This window comes from Molothrus ater, chromosome 3, assembly GCF_012460135.2.
Source record: "Molothrus ater isolate BHLD 08-10-18 breed brown headed cowbird chromosome 3, BPBGC_Mater_1.1, whole genome shotgun sequence".
Lineage (NCBI taxonomy): Eukaryota > Metazoa > Chordata > Aves > Passeriformes > Icteridae > Molothrus > Molothrus ater.
Window position 1 is genome coordinate 4,583,343 of NC_050480.2, and position 25,724 is coordinate 4,609,066.

The 25,724-nt window shown below is 42.5% G+C and overlaps 1 protein-coding gene across 1 annotated transcript in view; it reads left to right on the forward strand.

The window, feature by feature from the left end:
- Positions 1–3,494: 3,494 nt before the first annotated feature.
- PSME4 (proteasome activator subunit 4) overlaps positions 3,495–25,724 on the forward strand; it is a 44,815-nt gene continuing 22,585 nt past the window's right edge. Inside the window, exons 1-16 of the mRNA XM_036380226.2 lie at positions 3,495–3,710; positions 9,508–9,648; positions 10,143–10,259; positions 14,624–14,668; positions 15,318–15,467; positions 16,142–16,205; positions 18,395–18,469; positions 18,585–18,707; positions 19,110–19,202; positions 20,115–20,380; positions 21,857–22,043; positions 22,712–22,801; positions 23,760–23,824; positions 23,933–24,083; positions 25,194–25,292; positions 25,648–25,717. Of these exons, the coding sequence (XP_036236119.1) occupies positions 3,538–3,710; positions 9,508–9,648; positions 10,143–10,259; positions 14,624–14,668; positions 15,318–15,467; positions 16,142–16,205; positions 18,395–18,469; positions 18,585–18,707; positions 19,110–19,202; positions 20,115–20,380; positions 21,857–22,043; positions 22,712–22,801; positions 23,760–23,824; positions 23,933–24,083; positions 25,194–25,292; positions 25,648–25,717 (1,909 nt within the window). The 5' untranslated portion in view covers positions 3,495–3,537. The remainder of the gene's footprint in view (positions 3,711–9,507; positions 9,649–10,142; positions 10,260–14,623; positions 14,669–15,317; positions 15,468–16,141; positions 16,206–18,394; positions 18,470–18,584; positions 18,708–19,109; positions 19,203–20,114; positions 20,381–21,856; positions 22,044–22,711; positions 22,802–23,759; positions 23,825–23,932; positions 24,084–25,193; positions 25,293–25,647; positions 25,718–25,724) is intronic.

Sequence of the window (25,724 nt, forward strand, 5' to 3'; positions counted from 1 at the left end):
CACACAGATCCAAACAGGCATTGCAAAAAAAGAACAATATTCAGCATGTGTGCTGTAGGTGACACTGAACCCGCCTCCCCATCCAACTTGAAACATGTCGTGGAGTATTTAGACAGCCTTATTTTAGGGACCTAAAATTAGTTCCTCTGAATCACACTTTAGAAGAACCTATTTTTGTCCCATACTACACAGGAAACTTTAAGTTCCTCATTCAGATGCTGTAATTACTTTTGCCCTCATCCCCCAAATAGACAAGTTCTCTGTAAAATAGGAGTTTATGTGACAGGGATGTTTCTGAGTTGCCTCTTTGGCCCCTTTCAGCAACTGACCAGTTTAGAAACACGTGACTGAGGGAAAGTCTGAGGATCCTCATCTAAAAGCAGCTATATTCCTCTTTATTCCTGTGGTGGTGCTTTGTGAGATATGGGGGTCATAGCCTAGGACAGGTATGATACAGGCAATATGAAGCTCCTCTTGTATTGGCTATTCTTTTCCAAACTGGAAAATCATAGAGTGGTTTAGGTTGGAAAGGAGCTTAGAGCCCATCCAGTTCCACCCCTTGCCATGGGTAGGGACACCTTCCACCATCCCAGGTTGCTCCAAGCCCTGTCCAGCCTGAACTTGGACACTTCCAGGGATGGTGCAGCCACAGCTTCCCTATTCACAGAGAAGAACTTCTTGTGTATATCTCATCTAAACCTATTCTCTTTCAGTTTGAAGCCATCCCCCCTTGTCCTGTCTCTCCAGGTCCTTATGAAATGTCCCTCTCCATTTTTCTTGTAGGCTCCCTTCAGGTACTGGAAGGGCCTCAGGTACTGAAAAATGGATGGAAATCTGTCATTGAAACATTATCCAATTTGGGTGGGAAAGGACAGATGGGTCACTAAGGAAAACATCTGTGCTAAGTAGTCCCTGGGGAGCTGAGGCAGCAGGAAGCAAGGCTGGGTGACAAGATTCCCAAATCCCAAATGCCAGTGCTGGTGCTGGCTGCCCTCAGGCATCGCCCAGCGAGGGAACACGTGGACAGCCCCCAGCGTGACCCACGCCACTGGCAGCACTCAAAGTTCCTCATGAATGGGAAGATTGTGTTTTTCTCACAACTACTCCACTCGGATTCATCAGCTCTCAGGAGGCAATGCCAAAACCAACAGGTGGCTGCCATATTTGGGTTGCTGGCAATTCATATTCCTCCTACTTAATGGGAGAGGAAGAAGCTGTTGATGTGAAGTGGCACAGACGGGTCCTGTGTTATGAAAGCCCCGTCCTTCATCATCTGACTCGGGAACCAAATGTGCTCTCACACACTGCTGCAGCCAAAACATATTGCAAACTTGAACAACACATTTATTTTTGACTCACTTGGCAAAATGTATCTCTTTTTTTTTTTTCTTCTCTTTTTAAAGAGCAGAATGGCGGCATAGCAAGGAGGGGAAAGGACTAGGGTTTTTTAATAATTACTAAATGTAATTAGTAAATTAATCAACATGCAGAAAATACATTCAAAAAGCAAGTACTACAGGTATGCTTACTACTGTAATTATGAATGGAGCAGGAATCTCCTCTCCCCTTGTTTCAGACTCTGAAAACAGGAATGGAGGAGATCAGATGAGCTAGTAGGATGGCTGTCAGAGGTGCTGATGGTTTAACTTGGCATGTTTTTCCCCAAAAGGACAGCGTTTAATCCTGGTGGAAGGCATTCATGTGTCTGAGGCCACAGCTGAGACGGCAGCTTGCTGGCTCAGACAGAACAGGCTCCCTGAGGTCAGAGGTGTTCACTCACATGCCAAATACTCCAAAATGCCTGAAAAATCAAGGCTTTGTTTTAACTTAGGTTAGAAAGGGCAGGAGTAATTTTTTATAACACGGCTACAAAGCAACAGAATGCAGCTGGGAAGCTCCTGATGTATCTGCCAACTTCAATTTCAGAAAATTGGGCTAGAATTTTGATTTTTTTCCCTCTCCAAGTCCAAACAAACTGCATGCTTCAAATTTGACAAACAATTTCCCGCATTGGAAATGTCTGAACAAACCACCATTGTGATTATCAAGAATTGCCTCTAAGTGACAGAAAATAAGTAATTTTAGACTTTTCAATTTCAATGCATGCATATTTTCACTTACCCTTTTCACTAACTGTAGATATTGGTTTTTTATTACAGCTTTTGGGGCAATTTATCCTTGACTGCATTGGTGATAAAACTATTCATTTCATATTGTTTTTTTCTGTTTTCATCAGAAAAATGCTAAACCAAGATGTACTTTATCCCCATGGAAAGCTGACCATGACCACGTTTTCATTTTTAATTCAAGCCAGAAAGGGAAGAGATTCATCTATGATTGTTTTGCTTCATGCAGTTATGAGGCAACACAAGCGTAAAGTCCCTGTGAAAGATGGCAACAAATTGAGTGAAGTCCAGCTATTTAGTAATCATGTAAAAGTTGATAGATGTGACCCATGAGATCATGTGATACAAAATCTTCTAGGAATGGAAGGGTATTTCAGAAGGATGGGACACTACACCAAATCCTGGTGCTTCCTTTATTAAAAATACAGGTCTAGGAGGGTGAGGAAAGTAGATGATGCACTCCTCGGGAAGATGCCATGATGTCTTTGCCTGTCATACTTAGGTTTTCTGTGGTGTTTCTCCTCTCCCTATCGTGTTCCAGAAATTAGTTAGCCGTCTTTTTTTTTTTAATTTTAAGCAGAGCTAGTTTGAGCATAAAGATCAGAAAACAGGATTTGCCCTTGTCAGTAGCTCTAAATCTAATCAGTTTGCAGCTGTTGTATGGCCACGATGTAACTCTTGAGGGGAAATTCAATTATATTAGGACAGCTGGAGATAACAGCTATCAGCGCTGTTATCACATATCCCTCAGCAGTTTATCCCACACCCACGGCCCGCGGGCGAGCTCTGCGCTCCTGACTAGCGTTATTATTTCAAATAAGCCTCTTAGGCAGCCGCGCAATCTGCTATCAAACTCCGGGGCTAATTACAGCACCACCGAATCAATTGGGCTGGCAAAGACCTCGGAGATGGGAGACCTCGGGATCATTGAGTCCGACACACGGCGGCACTGAGTGTCGCTCTGTCCCCGCACCTCTCCAGGGACGGGCACTGCCCCGTTACCTCCAGCACCCGCCCCATCCCCACCTCACGCCGAGTGTTTTTGGGCGAGAGCCAATGCTCGATTCCCTCCCGACGAGCGCAGCCGGCGGGTGAATGTTTTCACTCCCAATTGCGCGTCCAGGCGGCGGCAGCTTTAGCAGAAGGGCTTTTCCCCCAGCCGCAAAGCCGCAGAGCGCGAACCCTGCGCTCGGGCGGGCGCCGTGGCCTTTCGCCCCTCCCCGCGGCGGTGCCCAAAGCGCCGCCCCGGCCCGGCCCCGGCCCCGCGCCCCCGGCCCGGCCCCGTGCCCGCGGAGCGCCCGGAGCCGCCCCGGGCCCGCCTTCCGCCGGAAGTGAGCGGCGCAGAGCCGAGCCGAGCGGGGCGGGCGGGGCGCGGCGGCCGCGGTCACCGGCCCTCCCGGGCAGCGCCGACATGGCCCGGCCGCCGCAGAAGGAGATCGTCTACAACAAGCTGCTGCCCTACGGCGAGCGCCTGGAGGAAGAGGCCGCCCGCTTCCTGGAGCACATCAAGGGCAACCTGGCCCGCGCCGTGCAGCTGCAGGAGCTCTGGCCCGGCGGGCTCTTCTGGACCAGGAAGCTCTCGACGTGAGTGCCGGGGCGGGACGGGGAGCGGGGCCTCAGGCTGCGAGCGGCGCGTCGGTCCCGTCCCTTGCCTTGCTTTGCCTTGCCTTGCCTTGCCTTGCCTTGCCTTGCCGAGCCGAGCCGAGCCGAGCCGAGCCGTGCCCGCCGGGAGCGCCTCCCGCATAACGGAACCGCTGGCGCCCGGCCGGGCCCCGCTCCCGGCCGCTGTCCCGTCCCTGCCCTACGCAAGGCCAGCACTTCCACATCGGAAACGGGGACAAAGGTGGCTCCGGCCGCAAGAGCTCGCCTGCCGCCTCTGAAACTTCCGAATTCTACGATTTAAGCGCTTGTGCGATTAACTCGTGCTTTTGTTTTTAATACGTGTATATTTTTTAATGCCGCTGTGGGCACCTGTTTCACCTCTCCCCTTCTTAAGCAAGTTGTGGTTGATACAATCTCCGTGTAACTTCTGCTATAGGGACACGAAGTCTTTCTCAAGACAGGCCGTTTGTTGGGTCAATGCTGGCAGGATTAAACTCTGGCTTAATGCTGCGTAAACACCGCTGGTGCCCTTGATATCTTGGCTGAACTCTGGCGCGGGGTAGTTTGTGCTGATGTTGGCCGTGGTGTGTGTGCTGGCAGGGTGGTTTTTGTACAGATGAACCCGCGGTGGTTTCATAGATAGCACCGAGTACGACATAGGTTACTTCTCGTGAATTTTACGAAGTACACTTGACCCTGTTTTATTCGGGAAACTCTGGCACTGGGTATGGCATCATATGACAGTGAGTCCTGTAGCTGCAATCAGTAAATTCTGTGGATGTTTATCATGTTTGTTGCTGAATGCTGTGTGTGCCTTCACAAACAGCATTTCCTGTGTGCCAGAAACAACAAAGTCCGTGTGTTTGAACCGTTTTGAAACACTCACTTGCTTACAACTCCTCTCCTTACATAAGTCCTTTTTTTTGTAATATCAGTTGAGAAATTAACATACATTTATCAGTCAAAGCCTGTTAGATTCGACTGTATTGGAATGTAAGTGTCTTTCTGTTTCCCAAGAGGCAGTCTTAGATAGAATTACAGTGGTGGTTGCAAAATGACTCACATGTTTGTGTTGTGTGACAGTTTGAACCTGCTTGGAGCCAGTTCAGCGCTGCTTCCCTTCCCACCCCCCAGCCATCTGCCATCTCATACTGGTGTCGGTGGTACCTGTTGCCCGTGCCTGTGGTGGAACTTCCTTTTCCCATCAAGTTGAAATAAACTTAGGAGTCCCTACTGTGAGAAAGATAAGCTTTAGCTAAACAGGCTCAATAGGCACAGAAATTCATTCTAAGCGTGCCTCAGAATCACCCTGTTACTCACTCTGTAAATGGCAATTGCTGTTACCACTTCAGGCTCCAGGGCAGTGAATTTGGCCTGTTGGGAGCCACTGCTGTGCTGCTTTATGAATCACAGAAAGGTCAGCAGGCTCCAATTTGTGGTTTTCCACCTACACTTTGAAGTTTGAGTTCATTGTGAGTGTTTGCAGCTTGTCTGATGCCTGTTAGTACCAAGATTTCTTTGTGGCATTTTAGATACAGGGAGGCTCTGAGTGTGTTTGGTGTGGGCAGGGAAGGAAACAGTGGGCTTGGTGTAAAAAAAATAAGCTGGTGTAGTTAATGTGAGAGATGTGCTGCTGCTCTGTTTGACTTGACAAAGTACTTCTAGGGATAAAAGGCTGAGAGAATCCAGGTTGTTCAGCCTGGAAAAGAGAAGGCCTGGGGCAATCTAATTGTGGCCTTCCAGTACCTGAAGGGAGCAGGCAAAAAAAAGGGAGAGGGACTATCTGTATTAACAAAACACAAGTAGCTGGAGTGCTTGGAGTGCCAGGACAAGGGAGGGTGGCTACAAACAGCCAGAGGGCAGGGTTAGATGGGATAGTGGCAAGGAATTCTTCCCTGTGAGGATGAGGAGGCCCTGGCACAGGCTGTGCAGAGAAGCTGTGGCTGCCCCTGGATCCCTTGAAGTGTCCAAGGCCAGGCTGGATGGGGCTTGGAGCACCCTGGGATGGTGGAAATTGTCCTTACCCATGGCAGGGTGTGGCACTGGATGGGCTTTAAGGTCCCTTCCCACATAAACAATTCTATCATTCTGTGAAATACAGTAGCAGGAGTTGAGGTGTAGATAAAACACTTCCAGCCCTGTGGTGTTCATGACTATTGAATCCAATTTCTACCATCTCTCGACAGTCAGGGACTCATCTCCAAATTTACTTCCTCCCTTTTTTCCCCTCCTGCATAAAGCTATAATTAATAAAAAGAAAATGCTCAGAATCTTCATAATGGCATGATGGCTGCTTAGATTTGTTGCCAATGTCTGAATTGCAAAGGCTGGAATTCTTGCAGTATTCTGTGAAATAATTTACATCCTTATTAATTGTAGAGATACAAATATTAATACAGATATGTGTACATACAAATGAGCAAAGCAAACAGTGGCATGTGGATGATACACCTGCATACTTACACCTCCTCAGCTTTTTACAACTCTGTGCCACAGGGGAGAATGAAAGTGAAACCCAGATCTTTTTTTGAATTAAAAAATTGAGTACTCTTTCATGGTGACCGCTGAATTGTGTAGTTTTTATACCCCCCACAGCTGGAACCATGACTTGCACATATTTATCTTCAGACCAGCTGTTTCAGCTGTCTGATGTCACAAACTGAGTAGGGAGGGGGGACAGAAAAGAGGCAGAATAGGAGTTTATCAGACATAATGTCTGTAAGCTGATTTGAATAATTCTTTTATGGGTCATTTTCAGTGGTGACACCTGGTTCTTTTGGGATGTGTGTGTGGACTGTGGTGAGAGAACTTTCTCTCCTGTGAGGAGAGTAACTTATGATTTGATGAGGTTTCTGAAGCAAGTAAAACTTGCCCCAAAGACTGGCAGTTAAATCTGTAATAATTGCTGCAGATTCCTCCAGCTTTGTCTGGTAAAAGCTTGTAAAATAGTAACCAGTTGTGAAAGCTGAAGAGTGAATCTCAGCTTGCCACAGCGTGTGTGGGAAAAGCAGGTTACATCAAAATAATTTGCTTAACTGCTCTTGCTCCATAATTTTTTATGGTCTTCAGGTCAGCAGTCTACATTGCCTCAACTTCCCCCTCTTTCATGGTTCATAGATCGTTCTAAAAATGAAAAAAAACCCACTAAATATAGTCAACAAATGAACATATTAATATGACATGGACATTTCATGGTTACTGTACACGGAGTTAACTCTGCAGCCAGGCAAACACACAAATGCCTTTCTGTGCTTCCTGCTCCAGCAGTCAGGGGTGTGGGAAGATGAAGGACTCAATTGCTGTCCCTGACAATGTTATTTTATGTGCTTGTCAGGTCTAGACTTATAAAATGGCATTCAAGTGTCTTGCTGTAAGGTGTGGAAAAAAGGCAGCTCAGCTGTTTGGAAGGGGAATGACAGGACACAAAGTTACAGTGAGCATGGAAATGTCTCCGTAGGACTTTGCCAAGTATTTTAATCACTATTGCCTAAAACTCTTGTTTGACATCTTTCTCTCATCTTTATCAGGGAAACAGAAGCTTTCTTTGGCTGTGTGAGGGATGTGTGTGCTGTGTACATGTACATGTGATTTAAGCAGTCCTGCTGAGCGTGATTCATTGCTTTTCACATCATTTGTCAAAAACTGAGCTTTAAACCAGTCGTGATCCTGTTCTGTGTGTTAGCAAATGCAGATGGAGAGCCAGGAATTTAGGGGGTGTGCTGTTCAGCTTCTGGAGGAGAGGTAATTTTTAACTGTAGCAGAGCAGCCAACTTTCTAGGGCAGTTTAGGGTGGCCACATGATATGATAGTACACTTCCTAAAAATAGGCCTATTGTACTTTTGGAGGGAGAGATTGGATACCCAGCACTCTGAGACTGGGGAATTGACTTAATGGTTTTCTTTCTTTTCTTCTTTTTTTTTTTTTTTTTTGTAATCTCTAGGGACCCTGTACTCTGTTCAGAAAGGCTGGAGTCCTGTACTCTGTTCAGAAAGGCTGAGTTGAACAGAATTTTCACTTCTTAGTCATGTTTTTCATGTTGTGTGGGTGTGTTTTATTTGTTGGGTTTTGGTTTTTTTTTTCATGTAGCTGAACAATGAAGGGCAATAATTTTGTCCCTTTTGCAGGATGAGAACTCGTAAAACCTCAAAGGAATCAAAAAGGCAGTGCATTTAAGATTTCAGCTATCATCTCAATGTAGTATTATCTGCTTTCAGAAGTCTTATCTTCTATCTTACAATAATTTAGTTCTGCAATTATTTTTTTTCCCCAGTAACCCAATTATCCTGAAGAGACACCATTTCTATGATGAAAATTATCTGTCTGATTAGCCCCTGGACACCCTTCAGGGTTCATGAAGTTCTGCCTATATTCTTTTATTTAGTAATGGTGATATTTCATTCCTTCTGAAGGGATATTCTGAAAATATTGCAGTTCCCCTCTGACAGATTTTTCTTGTTTAATCTTGAGGGAAAGTCTGAACACCCCTTTCTAGAAGGATTTCTTTTCTGACACTGCCTTAATGCTCAGCTGGATTAATACAAATAACTGACCCCTTTCAGCTCTGCCTCCCTCCTACATAAAGAAGCTGTAAAATATGGGAGCAATTTGGCATCAAGTCCTGCTGCTTGGGCATAGTGACATCTTTGTGTTCAGCATGTTTCTGTGTACTTTACTCCTTTCTTAATTAAACAGCATTTTGTGTAGCAGAGCTGTTGTTAGCAAATGTCACGAAGGAGAACCAGCCAAACGTTTTATTTTCAGTTATATATAGTAATACTGGCAGATAAATTGGATCTCTGTGTTTCTTTGTAGTTAAAACTTATTTTCCAGGCTTCTGCAGTTTCTTCTTCTTTTTTTTTTTTTTAATCATACATGTTTCACCCATTTTTCTTTCCCTGAGGATTCTTTTTCCTGTCTTTTTTAGGCATGTGAAAAGTGTAGGTGTTCAGCTCTTAGTGGTGTAATTCTGTAGGTAGGTAGTGTCTCTGGCCAATCCAGATTATTTAGGTTCCTGTGGTGGAAAAGTGGGTTATCCTGTATTTTGTTTGTTTCCTTCTGTGTTTGAAGTAAGTACAACATGTTGAAATGAACATTAGTGAAAAAAACACTGCCCATCAAATGTAAACATCCCCCCCTTGAATTTGATGGGGAAAGGGAAGTAGAAAGCAGCTTTCATATGCTTCTCTCAGAATAGTCAGAGCAGTAATAGAAAGGGAAGTTGCCTCCCAGTGAACAGTAATTTACAGTTGTGCCACACCTAAAATGCTCTCATAGCACCTTATATGGGTTTTTCTGGTGCAGAGTATCTTTCAAGACTTGAAATATATTTCTTTTTTTCAATCTCAACTTAAATCCAGCAAACACTTCTTCTGGAGTGAGTCTGATGGATCTCCCCTTGCTGAAGACAATGGGGCACACCACTAGCAAAGCTCAGTGTCTGAATCAAGTGTTCATCCTTGCTGGAAGCTATTGGATTTGGGTTGGTCTTAATACTTTCTGGGTTGTTTTTTTAGCTTCTGGGTTGTGTCCTGTCCATTAGGTTACAGTATTTGTAGACTCTTAGAGGGCTGTAAACTTTATTTGATCATTCTTTTTCTTCCTGTAATTGCAGTTGTAAATCTTCCTTTGCTGTGTGTCTTCAGGTTCTTACTTGTTGGGCTTGAGAACCAGGTTTTAGTTTTGTTTCACTAAACAGCAAATCAGAGGGATTCTGGCTCGGGTCTTGGAGAAATAGGATGTTTTAAAATATTGCTGACTCCTCTTGTGTTTGGTTTGCAGATACATCCGACTGTATGGCAGGAAATTCAGCAAGGAGGATCACGTGCTCTTTATCAAACTCTTGTATGAGTTGGTGACAATTCCAAAGCTGGAGATCAGCATGATGCAAGGATTTGCACGCCTGCTGATCAACCTGTTAAAGTGAGTAGAGATTTCTGCTGACTGTGGAAACTTCTGTCTCCCAACAGTTGATCTCTTGCTCAATGTTGTGCCTTTCATGTAGCAGAGTTCTTACAGGTTACTTCACTTATCTGCCCTACGCAGTGCTGCTGGTTAAAGGGTTCTCTTGTGCAAACGCCTTCAAAGCTTTAGGAGTGGGACTGAAAGTGGAAGAATGCCAATTTTCCCCGTATCAGGAAAGCCAAACAGCTCAGAGAGCCAGGAATTAAGGCTGAATTTCATCAAGGGAGAAGATGAAAACTGGCTCACGGCTCTCAGTAATGTTTATTTCACTTAGTCAGGGAAAATCTTGACAGTGTCACTTGTGCTGAAGGCTGCCTAGTGACCAGCCTGGTCCTGCCTGACCTTCCTGCAGTTTGTGCCAAACTGGGAGCAGGGATGGGGGTACTGCCCATGTGCAGTGTGTCCATGTCAGTGCTGAATCCTGAACTGCTTGGTGTTTTGTTTCCTATTAGGAAAAAGGAACTGCTTTCCAGGGATGATTTAGAGTTACCATGGCGACCACTCTATGAAATGTTGGAAAGGATATTATACTCCAAAACAGAACATCTGGGATTAAATTGGTTTCCCAAGTAAGTTCACATTTTCAAACATTTCATAGGCCATTAGTACCTGCTTTAAAGTACTTTGTAATGTGCTTTTAATATCTGGAATTTGATACATGGGAAATATTCTGTTTCTATTTTCATGAGGCGCCTTTCAATAATTGCACGCGGGGCTGCACTGAATCATGTATCTCCTTCTGCCTGTGGCTTGTGTTTGTCATGCTGTTTCTTTCTTTATGAATGTGATTAATTTTTAAATACACTGCGACAGAGGTCTCACTCAACTTATTTTAGGGTGATAACCCCCAGTTGAATAAATTCAGTATGAAAAATTTAACAGTATTGTTGTGGTTTAACCCTAGCTGGCAACTAAGCCTTGCATGCTGCCCTTCCTGGTGGGGCTGGGGAGAGAACTGGAAGGGTAAAAGTGAGAAAACTTGTGGGTTGAGCTAAAGATGGGTGATAACGTGAAGGAAATTAACTTACCCCAGCCAAAACCAGCACAGGTACTAAGTTCAATGTGTGCTGTTCTCTTCTGTACCACAGTAAAGTTGTGGGGAAAAGATACAAACGGTACTGTCCTTCAGTATTTGTTCTGTAATCATTCCCAGGATCTGGAATCCAGGTATAAATCAGTCTGCTCTCCAAGAAAAGTGAAATATTTTCTGTAGGAAATACAGGTATTTACTCAAAGTAATGCCGTGATAGGGAGAAATAATTTATTTTCTCCAGTTAAGAATTTTAGACATGTTCTGCTGATTTTAAAAATGAAAACTTGTTTTCTTTGCTTTCTCTGCACTGTCAATCCCTCTCCATCTGTCAGATTTTCAGACTTAAAATTTTCATAATTATTCCAGTCAGAGAAGGTCCTGCTCTATAAATTACAAATTATAAAAGATAGCACATGGATAATGCATTATCTTTGGTTGAATTGAAACTTTATGTCAAGAAATGCAGGTGATGAAAGTGCTTCATTTGCTTTTAAAAAATAATTTTCTGAATGAAACTGAGGCACTGATTCCTGAGGGGAAGATCCTATTGCTGATAAGGAAGATGAACAGGAAATATATGGAGCATTTCAGGCTGAATTTCTCTTGTGGCTGTGTAGCTGAAAAAAATCAGTTTGCTAAATTGAATTATTTTGGTAATTGTAGGTAAAATGTGAAAGAGCAGAGCCTTCATTGTTTTTTTTTTTATTTTTGTACCTGCATACCTTGCTCTGGGGGGATGGTGTTGAGTAACTGCTCCCTGTGTAGGAGGGAGGGAACTTTTCCAGGAGGATAAAGGAGTTTAAGCAGGAAGGAAGATTTCTGTTGTGATGATCTGACTGAAGCATTCAATTTTATTAACCTTATTCCATGTCAGCCACTCCATGCAGTGCGATTCCTTCTCATACAGTGCTCATCCTTTTTCAAGGGGTACCTTTTTGGTGGAAGTCAAGGTTTTAAAAGCTGATTTGTAGCTGTTCAATTTATTTCCTGTTTTAATTGAATTTTATTTTTGTTTACATTCAGTTCATATCGACCAGGCTGGTCTTCACCTAAAACATTTGTGCTTAATGTATTACATAGGTGGTAAGAATGATTCTTATTTTTTTTCTGTTGAGCTCTGGCCAATGTCCCTTCTGCATGTTCTGTTGGACTGTAACACTGTCACACAGGTGGAAGTCTCTGCATAAATAATTGTATTTGGAAGGCCAATGTTAACCTGACACCACTGGTTATGAGAATGTCGCACTGGATGTCAACCTTGCTAATTGGGGACCCAGGCAGTGTGTGTGGAGTGGCTCTCCAGGGCTCTGTTCTAACTAATTTAACCAGCAAATGTATTTCAGGGGTTTAAATGAGAGCTAAGTTTTCCATTGGAGCAATTGTTGTGTGTGGTTTTGGATAAAATCACCATTGGTGCCGGAGCACGTCATGGAGTGAAGGTACCTTCCTCTTAAATCCAATGAAATCATGGAAAGTGCTTTAGCAGTGAGGTAATGGCTTCTGGAAAATCCACCCAGCAACAACCTTGGGGCTGTGAAGAGCTGCTGTGTCAAGAGTTCACTGGGAATTTCTGTAGGGAAACAGTATCAGGAGTTTTGGTGTATGATAAATGCAGAAAACTGCTGGAAGTGGCAGTGGGATTGCAGTGGAGTTTGCTTTGTTTGGGTTTTTTTTAGAAACAAGGGCTTAGTTGTACTAATCCAGTGAGAGATGGCTCACTCTAGTTAGGAGATCACTAAAATAATTTGTGAAACTGTAGCTGGTTGCTCTTTCCATTGTCTTAATTTAAGCTCTGTGGCAGAGTGTCCACTTCAGGACTGGACTTCACCTTCAGTCCTTCTCCTGAAAAACTGAAATTTGCCTTACTGCTTTTTGATAATGTAATTGTCACCTCTCTCAGTTTACATGTTAATCATTTTAACTGAAACATGTTAACATGTTTCTCTGTGTAAATGCAGGGGGGAAAACAAAAACAATTTGCAAATTGTTTCCAAAAGAACCTTTCCAAAAGAAGAAAATAATCCTGTAGTGCCAAAAGCGAGAGCAGTGATAGGTGTTAGGAGTGGTGTTGGGTGTTCTTTAATGTACCTCCCCAGCTGCATTGTCCTGTCCTTTGCTCACAGTGCCCTAATGGGAATATTCCAGGATGTCTCCTGTAACTTGAACACCCTTGAATGGAAAAGGGAATTTTTCTTGGGTACAAAATTGTCTTGCTGTTGCTTTTTGTTTCCTGGCTTCCTAAATTGGTAACGAAAATAGAGGCGAGAACGTCCCAGTGTTTCTCCTTTGCTCTCTCACACTAACAAATGCTGAGATTTGAATTAAAATTCATTAATTTTAAAAATTTGTTGATCTCTGGCCTCAGTGTTTGTTAAAATTCCCGTCCTTCAGGTTTTCCTTAGTGAGAGCTGACTTGAGTGGAATGATAGTCTGGGGAGAGCTTGTTTGTTTATGTCACCCAAACATTTATCATGTGAATTTTTAATGCTCTTTAGGAATGTGCTGGTTCATGCTTTATTTATCTGCTCTTGGAACAACTGTTATCTTTTTTTCTAACTCCTTCAAGGACAATATTCACTTGAACCCAGGATTTTCCTGAGCTTCCTGCAGAGTTTGAGTTTATTTTTTGTTTAATGAGAAGTTGGCCTGTCTTCTCTGCATTTGAAATTTTCTTTCTGGGGAGAGGTCCTGAGTTGCCTTTGTCACTGTTGCATAAAATATACATAATTTTGCATCTTCTAGGGCACTGTTTGACTGAAGCAGTGCTCTGAGGGCTGGGTGGGCTTTTGCTGGCTTGTACTGAGTGTTGAAGGGAATTGGTGATTTATTCATTTTTTCAATTCTCCTGGCTGTATGGGATCAGTTTACTTCATGTAGGACTGGAGAGACAATAATACATGTTGAGTACTTGTGTGTGTCAAAATTAATTGATCTTGGTGAAATTCTAAAGATTATATATTTGCATCATCTTTTTCCTGAGCAGAAAAGCATTTTTTAACGTTTGTTTGGGATGATGAATGAAAGAGTGCAATATTTCCATTTCTAGAGAAGGCATATCTAAAAAAATGTAAGAATTTCTTCTGCCAGAACTTTTTTTTTTTCATTCAGGCAATCTTTTTGGGTAAAAGTGCAAGTTAGTCTTGAGGTGGTTGTGTAATAAATGGAAGGTTTGAAGAACATGACAATTTACTACCGTGGTGCTTGCGTTGGTTGATCACACTCTGCTCCCCCTCCCTTTTATTCTTTGAGTTTATTCTCAGATTCAGTCTTTTAAAGGTTTGATGGCATCCTGTGACAATAGGTGACAATAGGAGTTGAAATGATTTCTCAAACAAGTGTTCTTGCTGTGGATAAAAGCACTTTTAAAATCAGCTGTTATTTGGGAAGAACTCCAATGAAATAACCCTTGATTTGCAGATAATTCCTTTCTTCTTACAACCACTGGACAAAGCCCAAAACCACATTGAAAAGGACAAATATGGTGTTTGGAGACTAAAAACAACAAGTTGCCTTTATTTATCTTACAAATATTCATGAATTCCACAAACCCATTTTTCTATGTTTTCATCTCCCCCAGAAGTCACTTTGCTGGTTGTTCGTGGACAAAATGCAGGATGTCACTTCCATGAAGTGCTACTAATTCTTCACTTAAATGCAGGAAATACCAGAGTAGAATATAAAAAATAGGACCAGAAGTAGCAGAGAGAGCAGAGCAATTTTAATTGTTATAGTCAGGTCTGTGGAGAAGGCAGGTAGCTAATGCATGTTCAAAGAAGACATCTAATTGCATCTACATTATCTTAAGCTCTGGAGGGAAAGGTCAGCACATGGTTGTTTATTTTATGCTGTCTCTGAAATGTAGTAATCTATTATTCCTAACATTTCCTCTTTTCATTTCAGTTCTGTAGAAAGTGTTCTGAAAACACTTGTGAAGAGCTGCAGACCGTAAGTGTTTGTTTCTTGATTTTTTTTTTTTTTTTATCTTTAATATTAATTTGGGAAGAAGGGGAAAAGTGTTTAAAAGACCCCCACTCTTCCTGTCATTGCTTGGCTGCTGCTTAAAAATTTAAGATGGAGGGTAGAGACTTTTCTGGGGTTTCTTTTTCCTTTTTAACAGCCTTGGTTGCAATAATTCTCTTGTATAAAAAAATCTATCTAATATGCATTTTAAATACTGCATTGCATGCATACTTAGTGTGTTTTAAAGAAATTAAATCACCAGCGTTCCTGTAATGTTTCTATAAATGATCCTTGTGCCTGAAGTGATATTTTTTTTTATGCTGCATCAAAAATGAGTAATAGTTGTTTGATTTGGACCAGCCTTCACAGTGAAATGGTTTTGCATTGTACAGATTTTTCTCTGGTTCCACAAGACAAGAATCTTTTTAATTGGTGGTCTTAATGATGCACCTTTATTTACCTGTATTTTTGAGGGTTTTTGGAGGTGAGGGCTGCCTGCCTATGGCCCCTGGGCATGTGGTTTTGCTCTAAAGTGAGCATTGATGACAAATTAATAGCTGGTTTTCAATATGCTTTAAAAGAGCCAGAGTTTAAAGCCAAGTGTGTGTATATTCAGTGGTTTCCTTGTTCTCAGGTATTTCCCAGAAGATGCCACTGCAGAAATGCTGGATGAGTGGAGGCCTTTGATGTGTCCCTTTGATGTGACCATGCAGAAGGCCATCACCTACTTCGAGCTCTTCCTGCCCACCACCCTTCCCCCTGAACTTCACCACAAAGGTTTCAAGTAGGTGTCACTGAAGAGAGCTCTGCTCCAAATGCAAGGAATCATCTTTTACAGAGTGATTGGAAGTCACTGGTGGCTTTCAGCAGCATTTTTGGCAGGAGTTCAAGACAGAATTGCTGTCAAACTGCTTCTTTGGTAAAAAGTAACCTGCAGGAATCTTGGCCCCTCTTCCCTACTGGATAAAGCACACAGCAAGTCAAACTAAACTGAATTAAGTGGAGTTTGTAAAGGTGAATTTAAGTCAGAGACTGGTGTGGAGGGTTTGCATCCTTGGCCTCAGGTGAATTCAGAAAAGGAGCTAATGACACTTGTGATCAAAAGGGACAAATTTCACAGTGCAAGGCAGAGGGAGATGAGGTGTCATTTGTTTTTATCTGTTGGGATGGTAAAGCTGAGGTAGATAAGGAAGCTCCTGGAGAGACAGTTGTGTGAAAGGGGGATCAAAAAAGAGTCAGACAAGAAATAAAGAAGAAAAGCAAGGACTAAAAGTCAGATTTGGGAATACACTGTGAGCTGCAAATTGATAAAAGTGTGTCCATATTGATCCCTGTTCTTGCAGAATGAATTGAGGGACAGGTAAATTCCTGCAACCACCTGGCAAAGTGAGGGATAAATATTCAGTGAGGGAGCTGCTTTCTCAGTGTTAAAATTATTTTGCTTCTGCTTTCTTTCAGGCTTTGGTTTGATGAATTTATAGGCCTTTGGGTGTCAGTTCAAAATCTTCCCCAGTGGGAAGGGGTAAGTATTTGCTTTTCATCTGCACTGGAAGAAATCCTCATTTAAATATTCCTACAATGTGCTTGCAAGGAATTGAAGCCAAACAGTGATTTTATGGATTTTCTCCTTTCTGCTTTAACTAGTACAAGAAAGCAGAGACAATACTTTCATTATTGTTAGCAAGCAATTACTGTCTAAATAAAGAGACTGCAGTTGTGCTTGGTGAGCATTGTCTAATGGCCAGCTCAGGCAGCTTTTCATTCCAGCCTTGGGAATGCTGGCATTTTCCAGACTGCCTGCTAGTACTTAGAATTATGCAAAGAGCAGTTGTGATTGCTAGAAATTACACTTCTGTTCTGTCTTTTAGTACATCTTGGGTGGTCCCTAATTTTGAGTGGTGATATTTTGCCTTCACTGCAATGAGCTGCTGTCATCTTTGAGATAAAATAAAGAACCTGCACTCCCCTTGGCCAAAAATTCCCTTGGGCTGTATCTTTCAAGGCAGGTAGTCTGCCATGTATCTGTGTGCCCCTGCTGTGTGCCTCATGTGAGGAGATCCAGAGCTGGGAAATGAAAAACTCTGTCTGGAGGCAGCCCCAGCAGCAGCTCAGGTGCTGTTGGTGTCAGCTGAGCTGTGCCTTGGCTTTGCTGCAGTGAAACTTGGCCTATCCCCAGTTTCTTTCCCTGCTCAGTATGAACATAAGCTCATTGGCCATCTGTCTCCTTTTACTAATCTCCTGCCTGGATACACAGGGAGAACTTCCCCTGTCTGAGGAGAAAGCTGATTTCCAAACCACTGTGGTCACACGTTTCATGGGCCTTCCTGCCTTCCATCACAAATCCAGGGAGGCAGCCCTGGGCCCAGCACTTGGCAGTTGTCCAGATTCAAACACTGGTGATGCCAAAGCTGGTTTTGAGATTCTGTGTTCACTTTTACACTTTCCTGATGGCTTTCTCCCCCCCAAAAAACCCATAATTCTGTCTATTCCTTCTGACAGAACTGTCGCAGCCTGCACTTGGACATCATGATTTAGTTTGTTTCTGTCAAACTGTGTAACAAATAATCATCAGCACCCTTTCACAAGTTATCTCTGGTATTTTTTCCCTCTTCCACTGTATTCTGACAGTTTGCTTGCTTTTTTTCCCAAAGCTTTCACTTCTTGTTTGCTTTTCTGTCGTGTCCATTTCCTAAAGTCAGGTTCATTCCATCAGGTTGGGATGCAGATAATTAGACACATGGGTTCTGACTCTGCAATCCAGTTTAAGCCTCTGTATGCTGCAAGCTTTTCCTCAGCTTGCTTTGGCAGGAGTTAGACTTGCTGTTTGAAGGGGAGCTGTGGAATCTATTCTGTGTGTGCATAGTAAGGATTTTTTTCAATGTGTATTTCCTCATACCAAATGAAAGAGGCAGATCACTAAAGAAAATGTAACCCTTGTCTTCAGGCTGTGTCTGATGTCCTGGATTGAACTTGGGGGTTTTCCAGAGCTATCATGTCCTTCAGCCTGAGAGGTGACCTGTTCCTCTGGGCTATCTGCCTCAGAATTAGGCAGGATTATTTAAGGCCCTTCCTTTTGGCTTTGTCATTGCTTCAAAATACTGATAGAAGCATCGAGAGCCTGGTGGGTCTTTCCTGATTTGGAGAAGCTCTGTAGAGCAGAGTTGGTGGGTGATGTGCTTTTCATCATCAGGACACAGGAGTGAGACTTCATCTTCTATTTTTTTGTTCAGCCCTGATATCTGTCTTTCCTGAGGACATCTTCCAGTTCCTTTTTGACTCCTGGGGCTGTCTTCTGGTGATGGAGTGTCTAATTCTTCATGGGCAGTCACAGGCTGCTCTCCCAGCTGACAGCTGATGCCTGTGACCTTTAGAAGCCACTGATGGGTTTAAACCAAAGCACACAAATGTGGCAGCCAGCAGCACACACTGAGTAGGATGGATCCTGCAGGAACTAATTGTCCTAAACAGCTAAATATTGGGAAAAGCTAGATGGATGAGTTGGTGGAATTTTCTTCCATGTCTCTGTATAAATGCTATTTTAAGCCAGTGAACTATGTCTTGGTGGTTCTGATGGAGTGAAATCCCCCTTCCCAAGTGCTTTTAGTGCCATGGGTAACATTTATCTTGTGTATGTGAAGCAGCTGGAGGGCTTTGCATCTTTTATTCTCAATATATTCTAATGAATGTTCCCTTTTTTCTGGTTATTTTCAGCATCTTGTCAATCTTTTTGCTCGCTTGGCCACTGACAACATTGGGTACATAGACTGGGATCCATATGTACCAAAGGTAAGTGCTCTTTTCATGATATGCCTCACTTATCTTCCTTGGTGGGTTTGGTTTTTTAAAACACCTTTGGCATAAATTAATTTTCTAATCCAATGTGTGGTTTTTTTCCTGTCAGATTTTTACTAGGATTTTAAGGAGTTTAAATCTGCCAGTGGGAAGCAATCAGGTTGTTGTTCCAAGATTCTTAACAAATGCTTATGATGTAGGACATGCAGTCATGTGGATCACAGCCATGATGGTGAGTAACTACTTCGTAAAATGAAACAAAAATTAATGCAAATATTTAAATACATATTTAAGATGAATGTTTGTTCTGCTGAGCTCACTGCAGAAGTGTAGTTTTGGGCTTTTTTTTCAATTTCCAAGTCCATTGTTGCACTGTCAGTATGGAATGGGGCTGGAAAGGTTTGTGTCACAGCTGCTGCCTGTGGCATTTGGGAAAGGAACAGGCACCTGTTTTAGTGTGAACCTCAGCAGATGGGATGGAGAGAATTTGCTCTTAGTGCTGAGCTGAGGGTGGGATGTGATTTGCTGCTTTGAAGTCTTGCTGTGGGGAGAACACTCCTGTGCCTCGTGCTGCTGTTACCTGTTCATTTGATCTTGGTCTGTGTGATAAAATTCTGTGGTTTATTGGTTTCAGGGTGGACCAAGTAAGCTGGTGCAGAAGCACTTGTCTGGCTTGTTCAATAGCATTGCCTCTTTCTACCATCCCTCAAATAACGGGCGCTGGCTGGTGAGTGAAGGGGTTTGGGTGTCAAGATGAGAACTTTGGCTGGGATTTCAACCTGTCAGCTCTGTGTGCTCCAGATTGTCTGTTGATGTGTGGTGCTTGGAGCCTTGGATTATCAAGATCCACGACTGCACTGTCATTCAAGCCATACTCCTATTCTCATGTCAGTGCAGAGGTCCAGAACAAGACATCTAATTTGGATATAGCCAGGAAAAATAAGTCTTTTGGCACTTGAAATGAGGCTCACACACACCATCAGTATTACCTGTGTGATGTCACTTTTTCCTTGCTGACCTACTGCCTTCAAGTTATGAAAATCTGGGATGGGCCTTGGGGCAACTTGGTCTAGTGGAAAGTGTCCCTGCCCATGGCAGGGGGTTGGAACTGGATGAGCTTTGAGGTCCTTTCCAACCCAAACCATTCTGTGATTCTATTAAACAAAGCAAAAAGGATTTTTAATGCATTGTCTAGTTTGAAACATAATTTTTTGATGGTGTAACTAGTGGAATCTTCTGTTAAAGAATGCAAGAATCTCCCTGTGGTAGCTGATGGAAAATAGGGATCAAAACAGCAAGGCTGGTCACAGCAGTGCCAGGGGAGCTGGCTTGTTGTTGAACAGGGTATTTGCTTACGTGTGAATGTGCAGAGTATGCTCCCAGAGATATCCTAATTACGTAAATAATCTTGATCCTTGACTGTATAATTATGTGGTTTTCATTACTTTTTAAATCATAAGGCACAGTGCTGGGGAGACGAAGTTTAGCAACAAATTGTGAACATCTTATTTCAGAGCCCCTCTGAGCATTCCCTTATTGTGGTTGTGTAATTCCAAGACTGACTCATTTTTTTGTTGTGCCCTGAGCAGCTGAGGTTGTGCTGCCAAGGCACTGACCAGCATTTCTGCTCTGCTCCCAGAACAAGCTGATGAAGCTGCTGCAGAGGCTGCCCAGCGGGGTGGTGAGGAGGCTGCACCGCGAGCGCTACAAGAAGGTGACCTGGTTAACTCCTGTCCCCGAGAGCCACAAGCTCACGGACCAGGACGTGACAGACTTTGTGCAGTGCATCATCCAGCCTGTTCTCCTGGCAATGTTCAGCAAAACTGGAAGCCTGGAGGCTGCCCAAGCCCTGCAGAACCTTGCACTGATGCGTCCTGAATTAGTAATTCCACCTGTGCTTGAGAAGTAAGTTTAGGAGGAGCGTTGCCACATCCGCGTGCCCTTCCCAAGATGTAAATAGGAAGAGCAGTCATAGTAAATAATAAATGAATTGCTTGCTGTGAATGAATGCCTGCAGTGAGAGAAGCTGCTGATACACCCTCCTGAGCAATCACCTCAGTCAGAAAGTGGGAGTAAGAGAGAACTCAAGTTTTTAATTAATTTGATTTGATTTGTTGGTTGGTTTTTTTTTTGAACACCTGGCAAGTGGCATAGTTCTGGGAGCTGTTGACAGCTCGTGTGCTTTAGGGTAGGCAGTGCTCAGGTGGCTTGCATTTCTGGGAGCATTTTGTATCAGATAGTGGGTGGATCAGTTGAAAAAGCATCCTTTTTTCATAAGCCACCTGGTGGGTTCCAGATACATGGGATGGTTGTGTAGCAATAAAGATTAATTTTATATTTCTGTTTGGTTCAGAACATGTTACAATTTTAAAATCACTGGCATTGATGACTGTACTTTCCAGACCATGTGCCCTGGTGAAATACTTGGTTTTTACTATTTCTAATGCCTTGAGGCCTGAAATTCCCAAAGGAAAATGGTGCTCCTTCCTGCTCCACTGAAAGCTTTCCATCTGTGCTCCCTGTGCAGCCTTTTGTACTTTACCCAAACAGCAGAGGAATGAGTTTGACTGAAGAGCCCTTCCCATGTTCCACAGCTCCCTGACTCAGCTGTTTGTAAAAACTTGATAAATCCACTCTTCTGCAAAACATCCCAAGCCCAGCAGTTGCAAGCAGAGCAGCAGTGCTGGGCAGGGCTTCCCTTTCTGTTTTGAGAGCAGACCCAACTTCTCCTCTGTAGTTCAAACTATCCCTGGAATGTTTGCCTTGGCTGCAGTTCCGGATGGTTTGGGTGAGCTGTGCTCTGGGTGACGTAGGGCAGAGCACTGTGACTCCTGTCTGAGCTGGAGGCTCTTGGTAGCAGCAGGAAGTGTTGTTATGTAGTTTGCTTAAAAAGTGTTAAATGTTGGGAAAAAAAAGGTTTAAAAATCACAGTAACTTCCCAGGTTTTGATGAAGAGGTCTGGACTTTAATGTAGCATGAAGTAAAGAGGTCCCCTCTCTGTTTAGAGGCAGCCAAGGCACATTTTCATGTTTGTCACAAGGACCTCAGAGCTGGCATTGCTGCCAAGTCCCAACAGGGAAATCGTGGTAGCTTTGGCTGAACTTCTTAATTCCTGTGCTGCAGCTGCTCAGATGGTCTTTAATCCTGAACCAGTGGTGGATAGCACTTGTCCAATGGAAGGAGCATTGTAACAAAACAATATTAAATCTTTCAGAAAATGATAAGAAAACAATTTTGGAAACATGGAAATTTTTTTTGTCTTTAATGCAGAAAATGCCATGTGCAGTGCACTTCTATTTTCTTTAAAGGTTTTAGAAACATTGCTGTTGCCAACCTGTTTGTCTCCCATTTTACAGAACATTTCCTTCTTGTGTTTTGCAGAACATATCCTGCACTTGAGACCCTGACAGAGCCTCATCAGCTCACAGCCACCCTGAGCTGTGTCATTGGAGTGGCTCGGAGCCTGGTGTCCGGGGGGAAGTGGTTCCCTGAGGGTCCCACACACATGCTACCTCTGCTGATGAGAGCCTTGCCTGGGGTGGACCCAAATGACTTCAGCAAGTGCATGGTGAGTGTACAAATACTGCCTTCTTTAGAAGATAACCAGCCAACTCATGTTTTCTATAGAAATATTTTATATTTTTCTGAAAGCAGGTAACTCCTGTGTCCAGAATTTGTCAGCCTTTTTGTTTTTTTCTGCACAATTTTATTCCTAAAAATTGAATATAACAACAGGGCAAATGCAGTTTAATATTATTAACAGGGCAAAGTAGTTGTGATAAGCATTGTACTGACTTTTTGAGCTGTTCTGAACAACAGGATTAAATAGCTGCTCCACAGCTCCTAGTAAATATTCCTACTCTTTTAAGATCAAAAGGAAGCTCTTTATTACTGGGTTTTCATTATATTAAATTATAAAAGTCCATGTTTTCAGAAATTCATATGAATTGACTTAAAACAATGTAAATATTGGGGTTTTGTAGCTTTCAACTTCACCACAAAATAATGGCTGCACTCTTTAAAAATTTGAGACTGTTTTTACAGTGCTGCCTGTTAAGTTTTATATATGAAATCTGAAATAGCTGTTGAAGTTTTAGGGTGGAAGAATTGAGTTCTGGATTTATTTGTTTTTTTTTAGTATAATTTTCTTTAGATCCTGAAAAATGGTTCTATACCTTAACTGTAGATTGTAGATGCAATAACACTCATTAAAGAGCTGTTTGTACCTCTCAACAGATTACATTCCAGTTCATTGCAACATTTTCTACTCTGGTGCCTTTAGTAGATTGTTCATCTGTATTGCAAGAAAGAGATGATCTTACAGAGGTAAGAGTGCTGGGTTGGTATAAAAGCTGTAGCTTATTTTTCAATTTAATTTTTGTATACAAAGTGTATGCAAAGATATGAATCCTGTTTGTTTCTATCAGTGGAGCTGATACCAGTATGCAGATACGCTTTAGCAGTAGTTCTTAGTCACAGCTCATTGTAGAGAATGTTAAATTCAGGCAATTTAATGTTTTTATGTCAAAACTAAATTGCCCAGGGCCCTGTGTGGTGTCATTTAATCTGGAGCTTTCCCTGCCTTGAGGAGGATATTGGACTCTGTAGTTATTTTAAATAGTGCATTAGATGGGTTTTTTCCTTCATTTTTCAGGGCTGTTTTCTTCCTAAAGAAACCCCTGCTCCTCTTTCAAGTCCTGTTTCCCTTCCCTGGTTGAGATGCTGTTGCTCTCCCTCCAGATATTGGTTAATCTCTTCCAGTCAGGAGATAGTAACAGCGTTAGACAGTGAGTTTTATCCCCCTTATCACCACACCTGTTTGCTGCTGGGACACTTTGTAGCTCAGAGAGCTGCAGGTTGCCCAAATTAAATGGTGAATTTCATTGCTCCAGAGCTGCAGCACTCAAAAAAAAACGAAGAGGAGTTTGTTCAGTGGATGTTTAATGTAAATCTCTGCCAGGAGAGCAGGTCTGGCAGCACCCTGGCATTCGCTGACCTCCTGCTGCAAAGGAGGATCAGTGGTGAGGCCAAAGGTTGTATCCATGGAGGCAGACCTGATTTCACCAGAGGGGTTATTTGGATACACATCCAGGCCAGGAAGTTGGGACAGGACAGTGTCAGGAACCTGTAAAAACTGTTTCATGGAGCACTTGAGTCTGTATGGTGGGAAATGCACTGGAGGATGTTCTCACTTGGACATTGGAAGTAGTTATTATAGGAAATAATCTTTGTTTCCTTAATGAAAGCCAACCTTGTGTGTTTCCTTTGTGTTGGAAAACTGTAGGTGGAGAGAGAATTGTGCTCTGCATCTGCTGAATTTGAGGATTTTGTGCTGCAGTTTATGGATAGGTGAGTGAACTAAGGATAGGCGAAAGCTTTTCATGGAGAACTCTTTTTATTATAAAAACTTTGCAGTTTCACTTACTAACTCTGCACTTATTTGGGTTATTTGTGTAGATGTTTTGGACTTATAGAGAGCAGCACATTAGAACAAACCAGAGAGGAGACTGAAACAGAGAAAATGACTCATTTGGAGAGTCTGGTGGAACTGGGTCTCTCTTCTACTTTCAGTACAATCCTTACCCAGTGTTCAAAGGATATCTTTAAGGTATGTAGAACATGGGCTTTTCATCTCTTTTAGAAAACTTAATTTTGGGTTGACAGCAACTGGTGCATTCAAATCCTTCTTTCCTTTATGAATGTGAATTTCCACATTTAACCAGGGGAAGGGCTGAGGGGGCAGCTTGAATTCATGTCAGTTTGGTTCATGATTTTGTCTACATCCCTACAGAGCTCTCCTGCAAACTGATGATAAACACAAAAAGAAATCATTCCAACAGTTTATTGTATCCCTGTAACAGTTTAGGTTATGGATTTCCCTGTCTTGATAAGGCTGACCCACTCAAGCCCCTGATTTCCTTTTCTCTCCCCCTCCCTCCTGTTCAAGGAGCTGTGTGGTTAATGGGATCAGAAAAATTACCTGGACTAAAATAACTCAGAGGGAGAGGGTGGAGAATCCAGGTTATTACATGGACAGCTTCTTTTCCCTTCTTTCCCATATTTCTGTTGAAATAAATATATACATGGAGATGGCAAATTTTGTAACATTTTGAACATTGGCACTTGGGTATGATTTGTGTTTAGAACCTTTTGGTAAATGTAAGTCTTAAGTTAATTCTTCATTGTCATTAAGTATTTCATTTGTATTTTCCTGTTTGTCCATTATTAAAGTATTCAAGGGATATACATTGCATATAGTTGAGCTTGCCTTGCAAGGTGTTGGATGGAAATAATCTGCTTTAAAACTACTTAAATAGTTGCTATTTAATTCCCTATTTACTTGTTAACTGAGGGATGTCTTGGCTTTCCTTCACTGTGACATGTGCAATAAGTTTTCCTGTCATCAGCCTGTGACTTATTCCTGGAAAACATTTTCTGTGTAGTTTTCCAGAATTACCCTAAACTTATATTAGTCATCAAGAGTTATCCACCTCCTCTCTTCCCAAAGAGAACATTTCAGGCTTTCCACAGAGCTGCTTTCTCTGGCTCTCTATTCTGATTTTTTTTTTTCCTGTGTGGACTGTGGGTTTTTGGTTTAAAAAACACCGGGTTGTGTAGAGATAGTGCCTTCTTTGTAACATTAAACATTTTGGGATACCTAATTTGTTTTGTTTTTTTTTTTTTAAAGCAACCTCCATCTTTTTGTCCTCATTTTTAGGTTGCCTTGGAGAAGGTTTTTAACTTTGCTGTTTCAAATATATTTGAGACAAGAGTTGCTGGTCGGATGGTTGCCGATATGTGCCGAGCTGCAGTAAAAGTGAGAGAAAATCCTCTTAACTTCACTCCCTCTTTAAAAAAGAAAATAGCTAATGCTGCTGATTTTTCCTGTGTAATATCTGTATTTTCTTCATGTCAATACAGGTGACTCTTAATATTATGTCTTCTAAAATTGGCTTGTTGCATATAGCAATATTTCAGGAGGTTAATTCACACAGTATTTACCTTACATTTATGTTAAATTTAGTTTTTATTGACTGAGAATCATGCAGTCAGGCTGCCTCTAGGTTGAATTGGAGTTGGGATGCAATCTAGTCTTAGATGTTTATCAGTGTGTGTGCTGAGCTGCCTCAGATATTTTGTTTTAAATGGACTTTTTGTGATGCTGTTTGCAGTGCCGCCCTGAGGAGTCCTTGAAGCTTTTTGTACCACATTGCTGCAATGTCATAACTCACCTCACAGGCAGTAAGTT